This window comes from Dermacentor albipictus, chromosome 4, assembly GCF_038994185.2.
Source record: "Dermacentor albipictus isolate Rhodes 1998 colony chromosome 4, USDA_Dalb.pri_finalv2, whole genome shotgun sequence".
In the NCBI taxonomy this organism is placed as follows: Eukaryota; Metazoa; Arthropoda; class Arachnida; order Ixodida; family Ixodidae; genus Dermacentor; species Dermacentor albipictus.
The window spans coordinates 166,949,678-166,972,273 of record NC_091824.1 but is presented as its reverse complement, the minus strand read 5'-3'; the positions used below and the strand labels follow the sequence as shown (position 1 = coordinate 166,972,273).

General features: G+C 45.5%; 1 protein-coding gene across 3 annotated transcripts; it reads left to right on the top strand.

Moving 5' to 3' along the window:
- The first annotated feature begins 2,038 nt into the window (after positions 1-2,038).
- Positions 2,039-21,839, top strand: LOC135910065 (succinate dehydrogenase cytochrome b560 subunit, mitochondrial-like). Of its 3 annotated transcripts, XM_065442052.2 has the most exons (7): positions 2,052-2,178; positions 2,239-2,309; positions 2,628-2,690; positions 4,745-4,855; positions 7,194-7,255; positions 11,837-12,000; positions 21,553-21,839. In XM_065442052.2, exons 2-7 carry the CDS (start codon positions 2,242-2,244, stop codon positions 21,655-21,657), a joined length of 573 nt encoding a protein of 190 aa, XP_065298124.1. In that variant the 5' UTR covers positions 2,052-2,178; positions 2,239-2,241; the 3' UTR covers positions 21,658-21,839. The 3 variants fall into 3 exon arrangements, with proteins under 3 accessions (XP_065298125.1, XP_065298124.1, XP_065298126.1); XM_065442053.2 differs by lacking the exon at positions 2,239-2,309 and having other exon boundaries at positions 2,039-2,178; XM_065442054.1 differs by lacking the exons at positions 2,052-2,178; positions 2,239-2,309 and adding an exon at positions 2,316-2,463.
- The last annotated feature ends 757 nt before the right edge of the window (positions 21,840-22,596 follow it).

Here is a 22,596-nt window from a genome sequence, read left to right as displayed (position 1 = left end):
TAAGGTGAAATGTTGATGAAAGGTTAAGACTGATTAGGGTGCATTGACAAGGATTAAAGTGGATAAAGGAAGATTAATGTGGATTAAGGTTGATATAAGAGGGTTAAGACCGATTAGGTTGGATTAAGGTGGATTAATTAGGGACCATGTATCTGGATTAGGTTTGATAGAGGTGGATTAGGGTAGATTGTGACTATTAAGCAGGATTAAGTTAATTGGATGAAGGAGGATTAAGATGAATTAGGGTTGATAAAGTATTAAAACCGTATACGGTAGGCTAAGGTGCATTAGGGCCGATGTAAGTTGTATTAAGGTGGATCGGGAGTGTTAAGGTGGATTAGGGTTGAGTATTAAGACCTATTAGGCTACCATAATCCTCCTAATGCACATTAATCCACCGAATCCACATTCATCGACCTTAATCCTCCTCTATTCACATTAATCCACGGATGTCGTAATGCACCGTAATCCACCTTCATCGACCTTAATCTACGCTAACCCTCCTTAATGCACTTGAATCCTCCTTAAGCAACCCTAGTGCTTCCTCATTCACTTCAATCCACCATAATCATCCTTAATTCACATTAATCCACCCGAATCCTCCTTCATTCAATTTAATTCACACTAGGGCACCAGAATTCTCCTTAATGCACCGCAATCCTTATTTATCCAGTATAATCGTCCTTAACGCACCTCAACGCACCTTCATCCACCCTAATACGTGCACCTTCATCGACCTTAATCCAACCTAGTCCTCCTTTATGCACCTTAATCCACCTTCATTCACCCTAATGCACCTTCATAGTACACACGAATTCATCTTAATCCAATCACTAATCAATCATTACTTTGCTAATCATTAATCATATCTTATATGCGGCTGCACATGCTTTGGTTCGCTTCCCGCCTTCCTTCGGTCACGGGATATTTTCTGTAGCTCACTACGGGACCTTGAAACAGAGGTCTAACCCCCTTTTTTCAACCCCCGTTAACACGCCGTTTCTCGTTTCTCCTCTCTTTCACGCTCCGTCCTGGACCGTGGCGCCGCCTACACTGCTCGAACGTAGCAACGACTCCAACTTGCGCTCCTTGCCACTCCGTAGACGCATGGTAGACGCTTCTCGAACAAAAATGGCGCTGATGCACGGCGCGAGGGCCCACGTGATGCTATTAGGCCAAAAGCGACGCGGCGTCGGCCTAGGCCAGAGAGCGCGAGGAAGAAGCGGCATTCTTCAAAGCGTGGCAGTACTTTACGAAGTTTAAGGGGTTTTAACCAGGACCGGCTGCGAGCGCTATTTGCGGCGGCCGCTTCAAACTTTACGTTCCCATACCTCCGAGATTTTAGCGGCATGTTTCAGCTAGTTTAAACCACAGAGTTCATATATATTAACTCTATGGTTTCAGCCAACGTTCTTGTTTCAGTGGCGTCTGTTGCAATCCCAATGGATTCAACACTGTTGATTCCCAGTGTGAATGTGGATTCGGTGGATTAATGTGCATTAGGAGGATTTTGGTAGACTAATCGGTCTTAATACTCAATGAACCCTAATTCACTCTAGTCCATGCAATGCATCTTAATACAACCTAATGAACCCACATCGCCCCGAATGCACCTTAACCTACCCTATACGGTCTTAATCCTCCTTTATCAACCCTAATCCATAATAATCCGCCTTAATCATTCATCCACCCATTCTAGTACGCTGTAATCCCGGAGGCAGGATCCGCGGTTTCTCGTCAAGCCATTGGTCGAGCGCGCGCCAGCCCAGCATATAATTGTCACTTCCTCCGCAACATAGAGTTTCTAATAAATATACTAATATGAAACTCTATGCTCCGCAACCATAGAGTTTCTGAATATATTGATATAAACCTCCTCAACAGAAAGGCAGCGAGCGCCGTCTGTCCGCGACTGCCCTGAACCACGGGGACCTCCGGACGCGGCAGGCATAAAGGAGGCGTTGGTTCAAGCATTGAGTGCGGCCAATCTGGGCCAATCCGATCCAACGATCTGACATCTACCCGTAACTCGTTGTGGTCTACGGATACAGTTCTAGTTCACTGTACTACGGACACCGGCCGTTCGGTTTCTCGCGTTCTCGCGCCTCTTCAAGGGTAGACCTTTAATACTTCATTTATTTCTGATCTGTGTCGTTTTATTATGGCGTACGCAATGAGGTAAGTAGTCATTGATGAATGTCAAAGAAATTGTCTTTGTACTATTGTTTTGCAATGAAGGCGATGATCCTGTGGTGGCGATGCGTTGGACTCAAAGGCTGCTTGTGCCGGGTTAGGGCGCCCGTGCTTTGGTATGTCTGAGCCAGTCCAGCCCCGCTCCGCGCTTCTCTGCAATGCTTCAATGTGTGTTCGGAAGTTACCAAACTGTATTTAGAGATTGGCTTGGAAGAAACGTACAGCGTGCCGGGGAGCTTGTTAAGCACCTGGCATTGGAGTGATGGCATGGTTAGTGAGAACAATCCAGACTTCTGTTTTCTCTCTATTTATGCGTAAGCACTTAAGCACAGCTGCATTGAAGAGCAGTCGTGGTTTGTGGTGCAAACAGCTGGCCTACAAGTGCGCACACCAACTGTGTTTTTCTTATTTTATTTTTTTTTTTTAAATTTCAGGTTTGCCAACAGGGCTAGTGCTCTGTCGCTTCTGAGACCAGTGACAGCCTCGCCCGCTGCATGGTATGCCCAATTTTCCATGATATGGTTGATCACTCGAGCGAATTACGTATTATTATTATTATTATTATTATTATTATTATTATTATTATTATTATTTGTGTACTCCTGTAAATGATATGTCAAATGTACTTTGAACGTGAGTGGTATGTGCAGTTAATGTTTCACGTGTGAGGAGTCTTTCATTGGAAAGCAGGGGCATTAAAAGCACTCGGTAGATAGGTTACGTGTCCTCACTGCACCGGTTAATGGGAGTTTCTGTAGGGACAGTATTCAGATAGTGCACCTTTTAATTCAAACATCAGTTATTCAAACCAATTTTGTGTGTCCTATCATGGTTGTATTAACTACGACCTACTGTAGCTCCAGCCCTGCACAGATAACTGGCTTCCATGGAAGTCACCTGCGCCAGTTCTCGTTCAACTGTTGGCCATTGGTGTCGCATTTATGACCTATTTGTTTGCTACCCTGCGGGTGGCTGGGGCTGTATGTGCTTGAGAATGCCCTTGGATTGTAGCGCGAAGTGAACACGGACACAGAAAGGAGCAGACAGGACTAGCGCTCGTCCTGTCTGCTCCTTTCTGTGTCCGTGTTCACTTTGCGCTACAATCCAAGATCATGTTACCGTACTAACTCGCCCAACTTTCTATCCTTTCGCATTACATGAGAATGCCGGCTGTTCTGCTGTAACGAATTCCTTGCGTATTTGATTAATTTTTGCAAACACAATTGCAAATTGCTGTAATGTCACAGGGCTGTTATCAATCACTTGGTTCCACAAGTTGACTTCCCCAGCCTGAAGAATGTACGCACATAATTTTGCTGCTTTTTAATATAGCTTTATAACTGCTCGTTTTGCGTTTTTTAGTGCATTACTAAACCGTGCAGTTTTCTCACATTAAGTTGCAGTGTTTACAATCTTCGTAAAAATCACCACAGTTTCCTTTGCCAATTTGTAAAGTTCACTTCTCCTCGTTTAAGACTTGAAACCGCCACAATGGGTTCAAGGGAAAAAAATGATGACCACTTTCATTTTAAGACCTATAAGTTACCCACCAGCTCAAGAAATGAATTGGACATAAGTCATCACTGTGTTTGTTTCTTTTGCACCAGCATTATGCTACTGTCATGCCATGCGAATAAGCAACCTTAGCATTTTGGAAACGTTTCCATCACCTATAGTGACCATTTATGTGACACAAGGCTGTGCATAATTTTACTGTGATACCTGTTGCAAACCTTCTACTCCGTTCACCATTCCTTGAAACAGCCTGAATCTATTTCTTGCATACGTCAGTCTCAGGAAACTTGTGAAAAGTATGCAGCATCCTTTGCCTTGCTCAGACTTGCATAGCAGCGCACAGCCGTATACCACAATGATATTAGGCTATCTGTAATGGACTCAAAAAAGCTGCACGATGCCCAGGCTGAAGCTGCCTGCCAGCTGCAGATTCTTGCAGTATGTATGTGTATTCATATCGTCTGCATGATTCTTTTTTTCTCATTCATAGTAAATATACCAGTTTCTTTATTAGTATATCTCATTATTGTTCCATTGTACTATATTTTATCCTCTGAATCTTTTTATGATCAAGTTTTTCCCTTCTTCTGCAGAGGCAAGGAGAGGAACATTAGCGTCTGCCAGCTCTACTCATTTTCTTTTCTTGCACTGCTCCTACTCCAGCTCCCTATTTAAGTGCAAAATATTGGCAAATTTCCTTTTATTGCTTATTTTCATGAGTGTGTGCATTCACACACACTAAAAGCACTTTGTGGCTGCTGAAATTGCAGTGTAGGTGCTGAAGCAGGGCACGGAGGCAGATAACGGCAAACGGGTTATAACTAGCACTGTACCATTCATGCATTCTGTCCGTAGCCCCAAAAGGGCATGAACTAAAACAGGTGCAATGGAGCACTTAGGATGAGGAATACTTGCAGCTTGTGCCTTTCATGTGCCAGCAGTGTCACTTGATAGGTCATGCCACTGATCCTGTATGTACAGCCTACTAAGAGAAATTGACTGGTTGTGTTGTACATACCGTCTTTTCCTTTGCCAGCTTTGCACCAATGTCGGCAATGAGCCCCAAGCAGGCGCAAGTGACAGAACATTTCTTCAAAAAGAACAAGTCGCTCAAGAGGCCTTTGTCACCTCACCTGAGCATTTATGCGTGAGGAAATGTTCAGATTCTTTCTCCAGCCATGCCTTATTTCAGTAGCATTAATCAACGTGTGGTGACGCCTTGGATGTGTGTAAACTTATTGCATTGACTGTAATGTGTATAAGCAGAAGAGAGTCACTGGCATATCATTTTCACATTTCTAATGTTGTTCCGCAAGTTGACAGCCTTGTGTAGCAAGTTATTTGGTGTGCATTGTTATTAGAGTATGATGTACTGATGTAATACGCCAAGAAATACTTGAGCCAAGTATTATTTCAGATATGAAAGCTAGATATCGGTGCAATGTCATGCGACAGGTTCTTCTAGGTTAGCTAGAACTGTTCTCTTACTTGTATAGCTAATATGGACCCAGGGCCATAAACGAAATGGTGAAATGGTATAGTATGGACTTGGCTTCTGGAACACATTCAGAACCTTTAAAGGGACACTAAAGGCAAATGTTAAGTTGAGCTAAAGTGATATGTTAAAGCTCGAGAGAATCCAAGGCGTCAATATCGCAAACAGACCTTTAGTAATTGAGATAAATGCAGGACACAATTTGTGACTCACCCGGGACATTCAGGTACTAGCACGATGACATAGGCACTCCTCTTTATAATTATATCACTGATACTCAATCTCTCGCATTAAAAAGATCATTGCATTATAAGATGGGAAACAATGCTACTTGTCCAGTTCTATTCGATGTATAGAAAAAGAACTCATTGACATTACGCTTGACAACGACGCGAGCAGTTGAAAGGTTTCGTTTTTGCTCAACTCTGCGCTGCCCATGCTTTCATGTTTCAGTGGTTTCATTATCATGTGCTGCGCTGGTTTTGCTGGCTTGCTAAACTGGCACAAACTACAAGTAGCAGAGTTCCACATATATGCTCTGTTGCGAGATGCCCTAACAGTCCACGTGACTTGACCGAAAGCAACTGCAGCAGTGAATCCAACGCTCTGTCCTGGCTCAGTTTCTCCATGGCCTCGCTACCATAGCTGCACGCTTACATTTTGCAAAAAAAAAAAAAAAGAACGTAGTGTCATCTGTTGGGGCGCCATGTTACTCACCGACGCCAGTAAAGATGATGATGGTGTGTGCAATGGCACACTCTCCTGCTCGGGGGTGGGCGATTTGAACTGCGCTAAAGTTATGCGTACTTTTCAGATGCGATTTTCTCTTAAACGAAGTCTTTTCTTGGCATGAAACAAGTGCTGCAAGGTTTCTGGAATGGTATTTTAAGAGTCCATGTTGACTTAATATCTGCCTTCCGTGTCTCTTTAACAGAGCTCTCCCTACGTCGTGCATCTGTGTTAGAATAATTTGAACATAAACAGACTTAATGTTGTGTATACTGTTTGTACAAGTCTCAAAGCAAACAGCACTGTGTTCTTTTTACGTGTGGCTTCCAAACTAATAGACCCTCTTCACAAATTTCAATGTAGCTTTCCTGTAATTACGCATGATATGTCACCATGTCTTGGGCACCTAGATATGAACAAAAGTCTACTTAACAGCTTAAAAAGTTCATAGTACAGAATTGGTGCGGCGCTAGGGGTGAATGCTGGATGACAAAAGGAGCGTTAATTTCTTCGAAGTGCAGCAGTCATAAAGAGTTTCCTGATGACTCAGATCTATACGGCCCTCTGCATTCCTGCATAATGATACTGATGTATGATACTCTTAACCCTTTAAGGACGAGACATATAAATTCCCCCCCAAAATGTTTATTTTCTATCTAAATGTGCAAAACACATCAAGAATAAGCATAATAAACAAAAAGAAAAGATTTTTTTGTTGAAATTTTTAGTAATAGGGGGAAAACCCCAAGCAGGAAACTGGGAGTAGGCTTTACTCCAAGCCACCTAAGGCTTTTTTTTTTTTTTTAATTTGTAAAGACAGCTCTCATCATATGTGAACCATAAGTGTACATTTCATTTGCTTTACATCTCGTGTGACACCACTGTAGCTGGATATGTAGCTGGATGTAGCGTTTTCCTCATCTGACCTTGCTTTCGAAAGACAGTGAGTCGCATGCCAAACTTCTTCCTCTTCCAGTGTTCCTGCTCTAAACAAACAAATGGCGCTTGCCGCCTGTCATTTAGTGTTGGCCAAAGACATTTAGACAGAAACTCCTTACTCAATACTGAAACTCTGCACGAAAAAATTTTTTTTGCAGGTATGTTGCCTGTAGGCAGCACTCATCAATAAAGGGTTAATTGAGATGGCTTAAGGTGCTTATACCAAACTGATGTGTGGCGAATTTATACTTCAACTTTAAATTGAATATGCAATGCTAGCAAATCTGACATGATATCTTCTTTGGGTTTGTTCTTTTTACAGACCGCAAATGACATCAATGCTTTCACTGACACACAGGGCAACTGGCTGTGGCATGGCAGTGTGTAAGTGCTGTTTTTCAAAGCATTCATATTTTCCAGAGAATTTCTTTCTAATCTTGTTAAAGAGATGCAAGATAGAAACAATGAATCCTAGATTTGAGATTACCGTTCTTAAAACATCACAACATTTGTTGCAGGCCAGAAGGTGACAGCTGAAGTGATTGTACGATTTTTTGCCAATTCAGACAAACACTGATATATGGGCATTTTTGTGTAACTGTGAACAATCTCAAGTGTCAGACGCTGCTAGGCTCTATTGGTTACTTTGGGGCCTGCGCATAGAGGGCACCACATACACCACAAAGTGTAAGGCAGTAAGAGGCGATTGGAGGATTGGTGGTATAAAAGTAGGGAAACAACAAAAAACGGTGACGTACAAAAGCACAGTTCGCAATAGGGGATCAGAAAGTTTGGTTGTGGGAGTTCATAGTGTTTCATTTTTCTTTTTTTATTGTTTAACCTAGGTAGGACATTAGGCAGTATAATAGCAAGAGCTTGGTGGCGCAACCCACCGTCCCGTTCCAAAGGGGGCGCTCATAACATCCATCCAGTTTCAATGGAGTGGCTTGAATGGGCAGCATGAATAACTTATTTCTTTGGGAAAGTATGTGTTAATATGTATTGGGCAAACTCATTTTTGCCTTTTCAAGTTAAAATGCAACAAAAATACCTTTATTAGCCTCCTCATACCCAACAAAATCCTAGTGACCCAATGCCTTTAAAGTCAGTTCTTATTGTCACTTGTTCTCTAAAAAATTCTGAAAAAAGTATTCGTTTGATCAGATTGCACATGCACACATAGAATCAATTTCTATTTTTTGTTCGGATGAAAGCTTCTTTGGTTTTTCTAAACACATAGAGACAGTTTTAACATCACATGGTGTTTCATCGCCTTCACTTTTCATCCTGGATGGACGCATCATCTGTTTTTACTTTCAAATGTACAACACATTCATTTTTTGTTGTCAGTGACAGTGCAGCAGTATGTCTAATGCAAGGTGCAAATTTTTTCGAAGACCAGGTGCCACAGAATTGTTACCGACTTAACATACGGGGTTCGCCCGTAAAATAATGAGACTGCGTCTGGTAAAAAGAATTGGTTGATCCAATCGGTACATGTTGATAAAATTCTTCGATGTAGTCTCCTTGGGCGTCAATTTCACCACTGCTAATACAATTCCCACGCTGCAAAGGCTCCCTGGAAGTCAGCTGCCGTAACCTCTTTCAGAGACTCTGTGACAGCCTGTTGGATGGTGGGAACATCGTCAAAGCGGTGACCTTTCAGGCTTCTCTTGAGGTTTGGGAACAGGAAAAGTCTGCCGGGCTGACACCAGGACTGTACGGTGGCTGCGGCAAGGTTGCAACCCCTATCTGTACCATGTCTTTGTCTCTTCCATTGCTTGCTTCACGGCGCGCAACTTCTCGTCTTTGCCTTCTTCACACTTTCTTTTACTTCACCCAATCAGGACACTCCCTCTTAAAACGCCTGTTCAGAACACCATCCTGTTTATCTCATACTCGCCCCTTGGCGGAGATAAAGTGCCAGACGACGGCAATGAGCAGCTCATTCTTCCCCCATGCCGTAACACTTTGGAACGCACTCCCGGCTGACATTGTTTCGTGCAGCAACCGCAAAACATTTTGCGAAAAACTAAGCGATTTTGATAATGCCAGCATAACCACATGAATACCACATCTGTTTATTTATTGCCTCGTTGGTACTGTGTATATGTTCCGTTTTCTTCCTTATTGAAATTCTATTTTTTTGTGCCTATTACAACCAATGTGCACTTTATTATGTAACTTTCTTATGAAGCTGTTCTACTTTGATTGTTTTTAGAAGGGTTGAAATCTGGTACATACTTGAACGAAAAAACCAGTCAAAAACACAAAGGACAAGAGGAGAGGTTCACACCACAACGACTGGACATACTTGAACGAAAAAAAAACAGTCAAAAACACTAAGGACAAGAGGAGAGGTTCACACCACAACGACTGGTCGTGGTGGTGGTATTCCACCAGTCGTTGTGGTGTGAACCTCTCCTCTTGTCCTTCATGTTTTTGACTGGTTTTTTCGTTCAAGCATTGTTTTTACATTGAACTTCGACATTCTCGCTTTCTTGGGGCGCGTGGAGTTCACGGTGTGTCACTCTGAACTTTGGTGCTTGGTTTCGGGGTCGTACTGGAACACCCATGATTCGTCGCCTGTTATTACACCGTTTAAAAAGTCCCGTTCACCTTCTAAATGCAGCAACATCTCGTGGGAAACGTCAACTCGTCGTCGTTTTTGTTCATCGCGCAACACTTTTGGCACCAATTTCGAACAAACTTTCTGCATGTTCACATTTTCAGAAATTTTGTGAATCGTCGTTTTGCACACGTTGAGGTCTTCAATTATTAATCTGATACTCAAACAACAGTCGGAGTCCAGGAGATATTTTATTTTGGCCACATTTTCATCGAAACGCTCATTGAAGGGCATCCATATCACTCCATTTCTTCAACGGTCTCACGTCCGTTATTGAACTCACTGAACCACCGGAAATTCTGGGCCCTTGACAAGGCATCATCTTTGTAAGCCTCCTTAACCAAGCCAAGCGTTTCGGAAGCAGTTTTGCCCAGGTGAAAGCAAAATTTAATCACATACCGCTGCTACAGTGAACGCTCCATTTGTGACATTTTCTGCCGTGACAAAAACTTAAAAACAGCTTTTGCTCCGCTTCAGATCCTCACTGCATCAGAGCTTAGACACAACTGCTGCCTGGTGCATTACTTAGCTTAGGAGCTCCACCATGAATCCTGCTTCCAGATAGCACGCTACTGACAACTGCTGCACTGCACGGCGGGCGCTTTCATTACTTTACTGACAAATCCTGTAAGGCGTCAGCTGCATTTAGCTTTATGTTGCACTACATTATTTTAGCTTATCGTTCCTTATTAAAGGGACACTAATGGCAAATGTTCAATTAAGCTAAAGTGATAGATTAGTGCTCAAGAATCTCTAAGGCATCAATATTATCACGAACAGAGCCATAATAATCGAGAAGCTGAGGTAAATGCGGGAAATGATTAGAGGCTCCCCCGGTACACTCAAGCACTTGCCCGATGATGAAAGTACTCCTCAGTTAAATTCTGTCACTAGTACGCAACCACTCGTTGCAAAAAACCATCGTTGTATTGTATTATAAGACGAAGTAAAATGCTACTTATCTAGTTCTATTTCATTTTTAGAAAAAAGAATCATTGACATTACCCTTGACAATGATGCAGGCGGTCGAAAGGTTTCATTTTCGCTCGACTCTGCGCCGCCCACGCTTATGCTTTTCAGCAGTTTCGTTATCACGTAGTGCTGCTTTGGTTTTGCTGGTTTGCAAAACTCTCACAAACTGCAATTCAACTTCGATTTTATGCCGTGGGATGCCAAAACACTCTACACCACTTGACCAAAAAGCAGCTGGAGCGGCGAATCCATTGCTCTGTCTTGGCTCGCTGTCGGGTGCCGTTTTACTCACTGACAACAGCAGAGGGTGGTAATGGTGTACGCAACGTCACCACTTCCCCGGTTGGGTGGCAGGAGATTTGAATTTCAGTAAAGGTATTTGGACCTTTCAGATGCAATTTTCTCGTAAACTAAGTCCTTTCTTGTCGCGAAACAAGAGTTGCAGTATTTCTGGAATGGTATTCAAACAGTCCACGTTGACTTATTATTTCCTTTTAGTGTCCCTTTAAGCTTTGCAAATGATGAAACCGTTTTCCACGAGGGAAGACACAGGGTCCGAAGAGATTAGAGAATGCCAGTCTGTCTGTATGTGTCTTGCTGTTTATGAAATGCTAGAGGAATAGAAATCAGCGGCAACAACTGTTACTGACGTCTTATCGCACTTTGTTCAACCACAATGCATTAGAAGCACATTTGGGTTTCACAACTTCTCATCCAAAGAAGAGCCACATTAAATTGTAGGGACACTAAAGAGAACACCAAAACACTTTAGACAAATAAAGTATTCCTTCAAAGCTCTATTTTAATTAATTGTGCTATTACTGGAAAATAACATGAGGGCCAAACTTCCATTTCTTGAATTTCACTTTAAAACCCCAGTGCCTGTATGTCACTGCGATGTAACGTGGAAATTCCCACCTTATCCGCTCATTATCACACTGAGCTTTATTGGTATGACGTGGAGGTTATGTAACACGACTCTGCCTTGTGTGACTAATGGCATAGGCTCTAGTATCATACATATCACTTGCAGGGTCGTGCGACTACCCTATAAAGGATCAGATTTCTGCTTTCTTTCTGTCATTGGTGTGTTGTCTATCAGAATTCTGCATAGAACTAACAAAACATAGTAGCAAAGGTTTTGAAAAGGTGTGGAAAAATCAGCAGCCTTTATGAGCGAAATTATAAAATCCCAGCTGCGTGTATAGAATTAACATTTGGCTCAGATTTTCATGACAGTACAGTATAGCCAAGTTTGTTTATCATGCTTAAAAAGTATGTCGGGGCCCCTTTAAAGTACGAACTTGCTATAAGTGCGAGTAGCTTCACTTTATGACCACGACGTATTTGTTTCTTGTGCCCAGGCCTGTATGGAATGGGTGTGATGCCATTTGTGTGCTCGCACCAGTTCCCGCACTATGTGGAGGCCCTGCAGGCCATGCACATCTCACCCATCCTCACTTTCCCAGTGAAGCTTGGCCTGGCCTTTGCCCTCTGCTACCACACTTTCAATGGCATGCGCCACCTGGTGAGTTGTGTGTCATGGTGTAACGTCGGGATTTCCTCTGAGACCATCCAAATTAAAGGAAGACCTTAAAATGCAGAAACCTTCTTGTGTTGCGATTTGGTGCATAACCCTATGCTGTTTCTTGAAAGACTGCTAGCACACTTCCTTTAATATCTTGCAGTGGGATGAGACTTTTTATATGTTCTGCATTTTGTATTCAGAACTGCCATACTTGCGGTTGGGTTTAGTGGCTCATACGTCAGTTGTTAGTCGGAATAGAAATGGAACTTGCACTGAATGTCTAGTATCATTTGCACTTTTAAAACCTTAATGTAACATCCTTGACAGAAAAGGGAATGTTGAGAGCAGAATGTAAACTAAAGTGCAGTCCACTTATAATGATATCAAGAAGAACGAAAAATCCGATCATTATAACCGATCATCGCTAGATCTGGACTGCCGTACAAAAAGAAAAAAAAAAGCTGCCGAACATACCTTTCTAGCTTCAAAACCAAATTTGCCACATACGATAAAGAATTTACATTGTAGAAAGAAGGCCATGAAAAATAAGATGTTTATGTATACCTCTAAACAGCATGTCAAGCGTTAGGCACGCTGAAATAGTCAGAAATCTGTACTTGCTTTCGCGAAAGTTTCAGGCTCACACCCACGGTGTGCATCGCAGCCAGCGGTGGCATGAACAGTGGCAGCTACAATTTAGAGTGCATGAAATCAATGTGCGACTCTATCGACAACAGTGCACTTTGCTTGAACATTGGGGTCGGTTTCAAAGATGGGCCACTGTCAACCTCGTCGCGTCCGTCGCACAGTGCCACCGTCTGTTGCGACAACGATCGCCCCGTCGCAGAACAAGGCAGCGCTATCTGCACTCAGAAACTCCTCCATTGAAGCACCACCTATTTCATCGCCATTAGCAAAGTGCTCTCACAGTTCGTCAATGTCAGCGGCTGCCACCGTGTTGTTTTCACACATGGGGGTTTCACCCTAGCGCACAAAGCCTGCCGTTCTTCGGCACGGTCACTGGTTACAGCCTTCATGATCATGGCGCTTGTGGTTTTCAGAATCGTCGATATCATCGACTGAGCGAGTCTTGCAAAATTTGCAGCTTCGTCGCAAGCGACACAGCTTTGCGCTTTGTCAGTGCACCGACCTCTGCTTCCGCGGTGCATTTCCGGGTTCCCTGAGCAAGAGGAGGGAGGTTGCAGAAAGGGAGTGCAGGTGCAATTCACTTCTTGATGTTTTTTCTCTCCATGCTCGCCAGCGATGCTGTGATGATGATGATGATTATGATGATGATGATGCAATGCGGTTTCACCGTTTGCAACGGGCAGGCATGTCAATTGCACGCTCTAGCCACTAAAAAAAGAAGATAAAAAAACAAAAGATTATTAAATTAACAGAACTGTAAACAAACGACCTGCAAGTAAGAGAGGAGAGAAATGAAGGGCCACAGTGGTGCACACAGCTACACAACGCACAAGTACAACCCACGAGTACAGGGTGGAGGGAAACCAAGGGGCACAGTGGTGCGCACAACTATTGACACTTGAGCGTTGCTCCTCTCCAACACTCAAGGTGCCGCTTGGTCAGCATTACAGCACAGGAGTCGACTACCCCATTCATGTCCAAAACCCAGTTTAACTTCGAAGCTTGTGTTTGCCATTATGGGGCCGCCTAGTTGGTTGCAGTTCAACACCACTTGTTTCGATCGTTTCATCTGCACTTCTGCATGCGTGGCACAACACATGAGTCACAGCACTGTTATAGATTTTCACGCGCACAAGTGTCCAAAGGGCTCCCACCCTTGCCTCGAACAGCAGAGTGCTTCCGAAGGTGTTGTCGTACAAGTGCACAGCGGCAATGTTGCGTTTGTGTTGACGATGTAGGGTGAGTGTTGACTTGTCCTCTTGTTGTTCTTGCCACCTGTGTCTCTCCTCATCCCTTCGGCACACCTCATGTGCGTAAGCCTGTCCGCCCTCTGCATTCAGCGGTTCCTTGAAAAAACCAAGCAGCTTGTCCAATCGATTGACACGCCTCACCTACTCTGTACGAAGGCATGTGACCATCAAGTATTCCAACACATTGTGCCCATCAATCTCACTTCGTGGAGAGCAGGCGCCCACAAAATGTCAGCTCACCGGCCGCCTCCCGCACTTCAAAGCTCGACTACCTCATGTCCCCTTGCACTCCTTCATTAGCCACTTTCTCATGACAGCCGAGCGCAACACGTCCCACCTCCCCTTGCCTCCGCTCAAGCCATCCACGGGTGCTGGCAGACAGGCAAACAACAACATTGGCAAACGACAGGCTGGGTACGTGCACGAGTTTCCATAATTCTCATACCATGACGTATCGATTACAGCCCCACAAACAACGGCGATGCATTATGCGCTGGGCCCAGAGTCCAGTGAGGAAGTTTTTTATCATGGATGTCGTACATACTTTTTTTATTATTATTTATTGGCACCTCAAATACCCCATTTGGGGTTTTACGTGAGGGGTGGGCATATTTAGATCATATTTTCAATGAATGCCTTGAACATTGAATGACTGGAGTGGTGCACCGCTTCAGCAGGTAGATGATTCCAGTCTTTTGCTGTTTGTACGAAGAAAGAGTTAAGATGAGGAGAGGTGCGAGCTGGAGGGGGATAAACAGCCTTTGAATGGCTATGACGGGTAGAAGTGCGATGCGCAGGCCTGATGTCAGTCTGATGAAGTAGTAAGTGATAAAATTTGTGAAAGAGGCAAAGTCTTGCTGTTTTGCGGCACTGCTCGAGGATTGGAAGGTTCAGAGATGACTTAAGTTTAGTAACGCTAGTGTGGTAAGAGTAGTCAGAATGAATGAACCTTGCTGCACGATTCTGTATGGATTCTAGTGCTGTTGCCAGGTTAGATTGGTGTGGGTCTTACACTGAGCATGCGTATTCCAGTTTGGGTCGAACGATTGTTAAATATGCGAGTACTTTTACTGAGGGCGGAACAAGACGTAGATTACGGCGCAGGTAGCATAGTACACAATTGGCATCATTGCTAATGTTGCAAATGTACGAGGACCAACAGAGGTTATTGGACAAGTTAATGCCTAGGTACTTATAAGAAGTCACAGTACATATTTCCAAATCGGCGATAATGTAATTAGCTGTAATAAATGATCGGTGATGATGGAAAGTAAGTAGGGATGGCTTTTTGACGTTGAGGGACATTAGCCAATTATTACACCAAGTTTCAATGACGTTAAGGTCGGACTGGAGAGCGCGAGAATCAGCGTCGTTAGTAATAGGACGATAGATTACACATTCATCAGCAAATAAACGAATTTTGGAAGAACAACCTATCGGTAAGTCGTTAATGTATATTAAGAAGAGTAGTGGCCCCAGGACTGTGCCTTGTGGCACGCCGGAGATAACGGGTGATAAATTAGACGAGCATTAGTTAGCGTAAACGAACTGTTGACGGTTAATCAGAAAGTTGCGTATCCTTTGGAGAACACAAGGGTTAAGATTAAGACATGATAGTTTTAGGAAGAGCCGTTCATGAGGAATCTTGTCAAAAGCCTTTTGGAAATCTAGGAAGAGGGCGTCTATGGGTATGTTTTGATCAAGATGTGATAAAGAATAGAGCTAGTTGAGTCTCGCAGGACATGCCTTTCTGAAAACTGTGTTGATTAGGATTAAAGAAATTAGCGGATGTTAGGTAGTTTACAATATGAGAATAAATTATATGCTCCATTAGTTTAGAACACACACTGCTGCCGTGGACAGCTGCACACCAAGATATTTGTACACAGATTGGCGGATCAGCTGCTCTCCATCCAAGGCTACCGAGATGTCACCTGTCGTGTCACCCACAAGTTGGACCACCGCAATCTTTTTGGCGCTGAAGCGAAGCCCTAGACAAGAGATGTCCAACTGGCAGATATCTAACAAGGTCCCGTGCACACTGCCATCACCATCATCCACAAAAGCCAAGGCCGGCAGTTTGTTGTTCTCGTCTATCCCCGTGGTAGTGTACCTGAGGCGGAAGCTGAGGCCAGAGTTAAAAAGCTTTCGCTCATTGCTGGAGAAATAAATGATGTACAGCAGTGGTGACAGCGGGCAACCCTGATGAAGACCCCTGACCACTGTGACAGGCTCGGACTCAACAGCTCCAAAGTGCGCCGTGACACCGTTCCCTGTACACAAACGTCGGACTATTGACAACAACGCTTCCAGCATACTCAAAGCGGCAAGGCAGTCAAACGGAGGTGCATGTGGTACATTGTTGTATGCCTTCTCGACATCAAGGAAGCAGCATAGCAGAGACCGTCCCTCGCACCTAGCTATTTTCGTGCACTGAGTGAGGATAAAGATATCCTCCCGTCGGCGACCCAAACGAAAGCAGTTTTGTACTTCTGTCAGCACCTGCTTAGCCTCTGCCCAGGCACCGATCCACTCCTTTAGTATTCAGGCGAACAACCGGTAAAGAACCGACCGTGATCGGTCAGTAGCTCTGGAGAAACTCCATCTTGCCTACTTGCTTGAGAATAAACGTTATGCGCCCCCTGCCGCCAGTCCATTGGGATCTGTGCACCTCCAAGGATGCTAGTCAGCTGAGTGGCCAGTTTTCCCGTGCATCAGGCCCTAGGCTCTTCATTAAACATGCTGCCGTACAGTCTGGTCCAGCAGCTGTGCATGCACTAAGACGTGCCAGACCATGATCCACCATGCGCTTGCTGACCTCCCAGCATCGCTCTGTGAACCCACAACTGCTAGCGAGTGGAGGGGCTGCAGGCAGTGAGTTCCCACAGCCCCTATCTTCAACGTTCTGTACACCAGGGGCGCCATACATAAGGGTCACGTGCTAAGTGAGGTGCTCCTTGAGACCTGTGATTGTCTGGCCAGTTAACGCATTCTTGAGCTGTATAAGCGACACCTCTTCTCTCCTGTCGAGTGACCTCACATATTGCCAAAACTTGTGGGCTGCTGGCTTGCCTTCCTCTCGTAAAGCCTGCATGAGCTGCAGGTTATGTCAGCCAACCTTGGAATGCACCAACGCTTGCACCTTTTGTTTGAGATACAGATAGTGGGCCCACGTCACTGTACGAGCATCTATATATTCACCATTTTGACAGCCTTACAGTGCTCCCCATTAGCCTCACATTTTGCCTGCCGTGCCTCCTCAACCTCACCGTCCCACCATGGATTTGTCATTGCACGTGTTGACCGTATGTCATGAACTATATGGCCCTGCATAACAGACGACAGGGCAGACACATATTCCTTATAAGTAGTGGCCCTGCAGCCTTTTTTCACTGGCCTCAAAGTTCGTGGTGACCGCTTCGATGGCCCAGCTTGGCAAGTATAGGCGGGATTTCTGCCCTCTTTTGCTGTTAGGTCCACGTCGGCCTGAGTGGCTAAAGTTGAGCCTTAGGCAATTGTGGTCACCACTGAGGCTATTTGCGCTTTCCTCGTCTATCATGCATCTATGCAGACAGATTCCAAGGCGGTCTTGAGAGAAGGGCATAATCGATGGTTGTGCTACTGCCACGAACACACCGTGTGAACTGTCCTTCACAGTGTGGTTCAAGATTCGCAATCACGAGGTCTAAATCATCTGTCAACTGCAGAAGGAGCTTGTCGTTTGCATCAGTACAGACATCTAGTTCATTGAGATTGCCGTTAAAGTCGCCAATAATGTTGACCTCCTTGCCGCCATGCAGCCTTTGTACGTCGTTGCGGACACACTCAGCTGCACATTTTCTTCATTGAGACCTTGCACTGACAGGTATTACACAACACACACTGCAGTGGTCACGCCAAGCACATCCCATGTTACCCAAAGGTGGTCTCTGCAGTCCCCATCAACGCGTTGCCCCCGAAGCCCGCAGCGCCGCAACAGATTGACCCCTCCCCCTTTGCGACTTTGGGTAGATCTGTTCTGGCCCACCCAGCACCACTCTGAATGTATTGGGGGCTCTTCAAGGTGCCGCAGGTGAGTTCATAGAGAGAAAACTTCTCTACACTGAGAGTACGGTAAAATTGCACCCACTTATGCTGCCGGCGAGCCCCGTTGAGGTTTAAGAACCCCAATCTGAAGCATTGCCACTTCGACTGGCGTTTCCGTTTGTGGGTGTGTTGCCTGACCGGCCCTGTGTGCTTGGCTGAACACCGGGCTCATTGTTGGTAGGCTGTATCGCCCTGTATTACCGTGACATTTACGTCGGGAGCTGTGTGATAGTTATAAAGCTTGTGCTCTGAGGCTTGCCATCTGGGTCTTATTGCGTTGTCTGGTACCACTGTTGGGTCACGTGTTGGCGCACCAGGCCACCAGCCATGCAGGCCAGGTCAAATCCCACTTTGGGCGACGGCACTGCACGAGATGGGGGAAGTGACTGAGGCATTGTCAAAGGTAGCATATGGGATACTGGCTGACACAGCACGGCCTGGCCTGTCACCGTCGACGGGCTCAGGGAGGGTTGATTCAAGGAAGCAGTATGCAGTGGTCTGTCCCAGCTCAGCAGCTGAGCTCATTGCATCAGCCCCGGTGGTTGGCACTGGGAAGCACTGGAAACTGTGGCCCGATTTGTCCCTTTGTTCTGGTGTAGGAGGAGCAAGTTGCGTGTTCCCCGTGCAGAGAAAACTCTGCTGCAGGCTTGAGGGAACCAATCTGGTAGCCTGGGGGTCGAGGCACAGTGACAGGTACTTTCCCAGTTGGACGTTTTCTTTTCGTGGGACAGTGAGGTTGAGAGCTGCATTCTCTTTCTTCTCCCACAAGTCCTAAAAAATGGCATGCTGCTTTCCCAACGTGACCGGCCACTTGATGTGCTGTGTTGGCAAGGTAGTGAACTCTGTCCTGCGCAAAATGTCCCTCTCCTTCCTGTACTTGTGCAGGAACTTTGCACTAACAGAGGCACACAGCTTCCTAATTTCCGCATTCAGCATGACTGCTTGTGCTTTTGCCTCCTTGTCCCACGTGGCCACATCAGGCACCGAGCAAACAATCAGTGCTGGTGCGTACGCGGTCACTATTTCTTGCATGGCTGCAGCAACAACATGGGGTTGGGCTCTCTTAAGCACATCAACCGTGCCTACGTGCAGGACCAATAAAGGGGGTTTCTGACTCAATTGGTCGTGGTGGCGAAGCAGCAACCGGTGCGCATACTTGCCTGTAGCGTGTCTCGCTGAGCTGGTCTTCACGCTCACCTTCAAGCCCAGTATACGTCGAAGTGCCTCCGCCACTCGTGGAACATTGCCGTCGCCCAGTAGCAATACCTCACGCGGTACGTCCACCTGGATGGTGTCCTTGCGTTGCTTGCTCTTGCCTTTCTTCCTTACATCACTGCTGTCATCAGTGGTGACATAGGCCCCGGAGGTGAAGGTGTTTTTCTTGGCCCATTTACTACGTTTCGATTCAGTGAGGTCTTCCTGTGAAGACAGGCTCACTTGCTGACTGACACACGGAGAAAAACTCGTCCTCTTCATTATCTCGACATCCCTTGGTGTCTCTTTTGATGTCAGTTGCACTTGGATGTCCTTGGTATGCCCATGAGGACCATCCTCTGCTTGTTTCAGCAAACTAGACGTTGTGCCTTCGGTCGATCCTGGCATGCTAGCTTGTGTTCTAGGGGTTTCCTCCAAGAAACAAACTGACGCCTTCACCCCTTGCATGTCTTGACTTGGGTTCAACGTCTCCGCATCATTCTGCAGGGGCTGCTCCGCAATTCATAGAATGTCGGCTCACTACAGCTGCAGCGTATCGCGGAGTGCCACCACTTCTGTTTCTGCGCCATGCAGTTTCTCCTGTAGGCTTTCCACCCTCACTCTAAACATGGCCACTTCCAATTGCGCAGCCTGTATGCTCACGTGTAAGCCGTCCACCCGAATGCACAGCTTGCACCCGAAGCCGTCCGCTGCATTCGTAGCTTCCACATCCTCGAAACTTGTTTCATAGAGGTAGAGCCACCTATCACACCTATCACAGCACACCAGTGACTCATCTGCTCGCTGCCCCCATCTGTTCTGCTTCGCCATCGCGTTTGGAGCAGTTTGAACTTACAGCACAACACCAATGCCACCTCGCGCTCACCACCTCAACCAACATCAAGCCTGGACAGGCGTGTGAGCCGCATGAGGCCTAACAGTCACACCCGTTCCACTGTACCAATCGTTGACAACTCATTGACAGCTTCGCACAACATCGACATCCTAGAAACGAAGGACTTGACGAAATACAGTGAGGTGTTTTCACTGACTTCTGCGTGAGTTTCTGCGAAGGAGCACCGACCTGCTGATTCGCATCAACCCAAGTTCTGCTACGCTTTCGAAACCCGGCTTTTCGAACAGAAGCTTCCATGACCGAGCACAACAGGGCAGTTATTGCAGCTCGTTGTGCGATCGACGCACGTCTTCTGCGTGGGCGCGGCGCCACATGGTTCGACGTCGGCGGCCGCGACCAGAGACTGCGTGGTCAACGTATCGTGAATAACCGGGCGATACATCCTTCAGTGCCAAACCGCATTACCCCGTCTTCACCGGCGCCCCCATACTCGACGGGGGTGCCTGCCGTCCCTGCTGAGATGCCGTCCTCTGAAGGCGACGTGACGCGCACTGTTGGTCATATAGGACGCATCCGCCAGACGCCGCGGGTGCGGTTCTCCGATATCGAAGGCAGGTGGATATACGACCCGGACGAACAGACGTCGCTAAGGTGCCCGGATTCCGGCTCTCGGGACAGTGAGTGTCGACGGTTGCAGACATTGCGGTTGCGGTTGCGGTCGACGGCATCGATGGGCGCAGAGATTGCGCTGACTCACCAACTCTCCATTGCGTGACTGCCAACTACACTGAAGTAGTCGCACAAAACCATCGCGCTGACAGCGTGGACACCACACCGCACATAGCATGTTCGTAGCCTGTTCTTTGTGTTTGTGGACACGAAGCAGCTGCCGCCATCTTGTGGCATGCAGCGCCTACTTGTGATGCTCTGAATCCGCACGCTGCCGGGATGCGCTGTGTGGTAATGGCGGCAGATAAGAACTTGCGTAGGCAAACTTTTTGCCCTGTCTCAGTTAAGGGGAACTTACCAAAGCAAATTTCACATTTATTTTGCATGAAAACGTCGCCCAAAAGGCAGAATTTCGATCGTTATATCCAATATACGGTGAATAACATATCGTTATATATGTTTTTTTTTTTCTCATAGACCTAATGCATAAGTTGATACTCTGAGCTCAACTCATTGTTATAACCGATATATCGTTACATTTGGTACCCTTATAAGTGGACTGCACTGTGCTATAACCTGTAGTACCAAGAAAAGACAGAAAAATGCACTGGCAGTTTTGTGCACGTTATAGTGTTTGTTTGCTTTTTTCTTCGCTTGTTGTCTAGTTAAATTTGGTGCTACCACTGGCATTATTGTTAACTCGAGCAGAAAAAGAAAAGCAGAACTACAATGCTATGCAATTAAAATCAAGACTCTGTGCACTACTTACTCTAATGCAATACCTACTAGTAAGTGCATATAACCATGTATAACAAGCCAGGTTGCAGAACATGAAACTTGTGCTTTCAGGCCTGGGATTTGGGTCTTGGCTATGGCCTCAAGGAACTCTACACGACAGGCTTTTTTGTTCTTGGTCTCAGTCTTGTGACGGCAGCAGTGTTGGCCTTCAAGTAGACCACCCTGTACCTTGCCTGCAGCGCCTCAGGTCAAGGTGGCAAGCCTGCCCACTGACATGCAGAGTCCCTTTTTTAGGGGTTTCCATAGACAGGAAAAAAAAGGTACAACACTCTCTTGATATGGTGGGTCAAGGTATCTGTGATTGTTAATAAAAAAATCTGCGACAGCTGTGCATCTAAGTGAAGCTTGCCCTGTCTTTACTCACCTAAGTTATGTCTCATGCTGTCCATGCTCACTTTTCTAAACCCCTTTAAGCATTAAACGTGTGCAGCAAAAAGTGATGACAAGCATTGAAAAATGTGCGTGCATAAACAGCAGAAGCTGTTCCTCGGCTTTGCTTTGAGCTACAAATGTTACCATAGCAACAACATAATCATAAGAACAAGTCACAGCAGCGAGCCATGAAAAGAAGTTGTTGCAAAAGCTTTGAGGAGGGCAACCACTGCTGTCAACGGTGACCCCAAGATTCTACTTTGCTGGTTCGATGTATATACCCTTCAGGTATTGTGTGCACAATTGTGGTCGAGATAGTGCATCAAAGGCAAAAGCACTGAAGAATTTAATCATATTTAAAACCTGTCACATACATCTTTAAGCACTTCTGATTCGACCTGTGCTGCAAGCTTTTATAACGAAAGGGAAGAACTTTCACCCACCCAACCGTAGCACAAAAGGAATAATATGTATAACATGTTTTAGTAAAATGAGGTTTCCCTTCTTTCATTGTTTTTCACTGAGCTTTATGCCAGGCAGGATTTTCAAGAGGCTGGATTGGTGCTTTCCAAGTATGCTAATCATGAAATAATTCATGTTTAACATCTGATTTTCCCTGTGGAGAGTTCTCGCATGGAATCTATATTCTGTAAGCTGGACAAGCACTCACTGAGTAAACGAAAATTCTTAATATGTTCTGCAGCTGTATGCTTTTCTCGATTC

Bases quoted from the DNA above. Each gene is read 5' to 3' on its own strand.
- LOC135910065 (XM_065442052.2), top strand. From the start codon at position 2,242: ATGATCCTGTGGTGGCGATGCGTTGGACTCAAAGGCTGCTTGTGCCGG. The intron at 2,691-4,744 runs GTATGCCCAATT...TTCCTTTGCCAG, and splicing joins ACAGCCTCGCCCGCTGCATG to CTTTGCACCAATGTCGGCAA. The intron at 7,256-11,836 runs GTAAGTGCTGTT...TCTTGTGCCCAG, and splicing joins TGGCTGTGGCATGGCAGTGT to GCCTGTATGGAATGGGTGTG.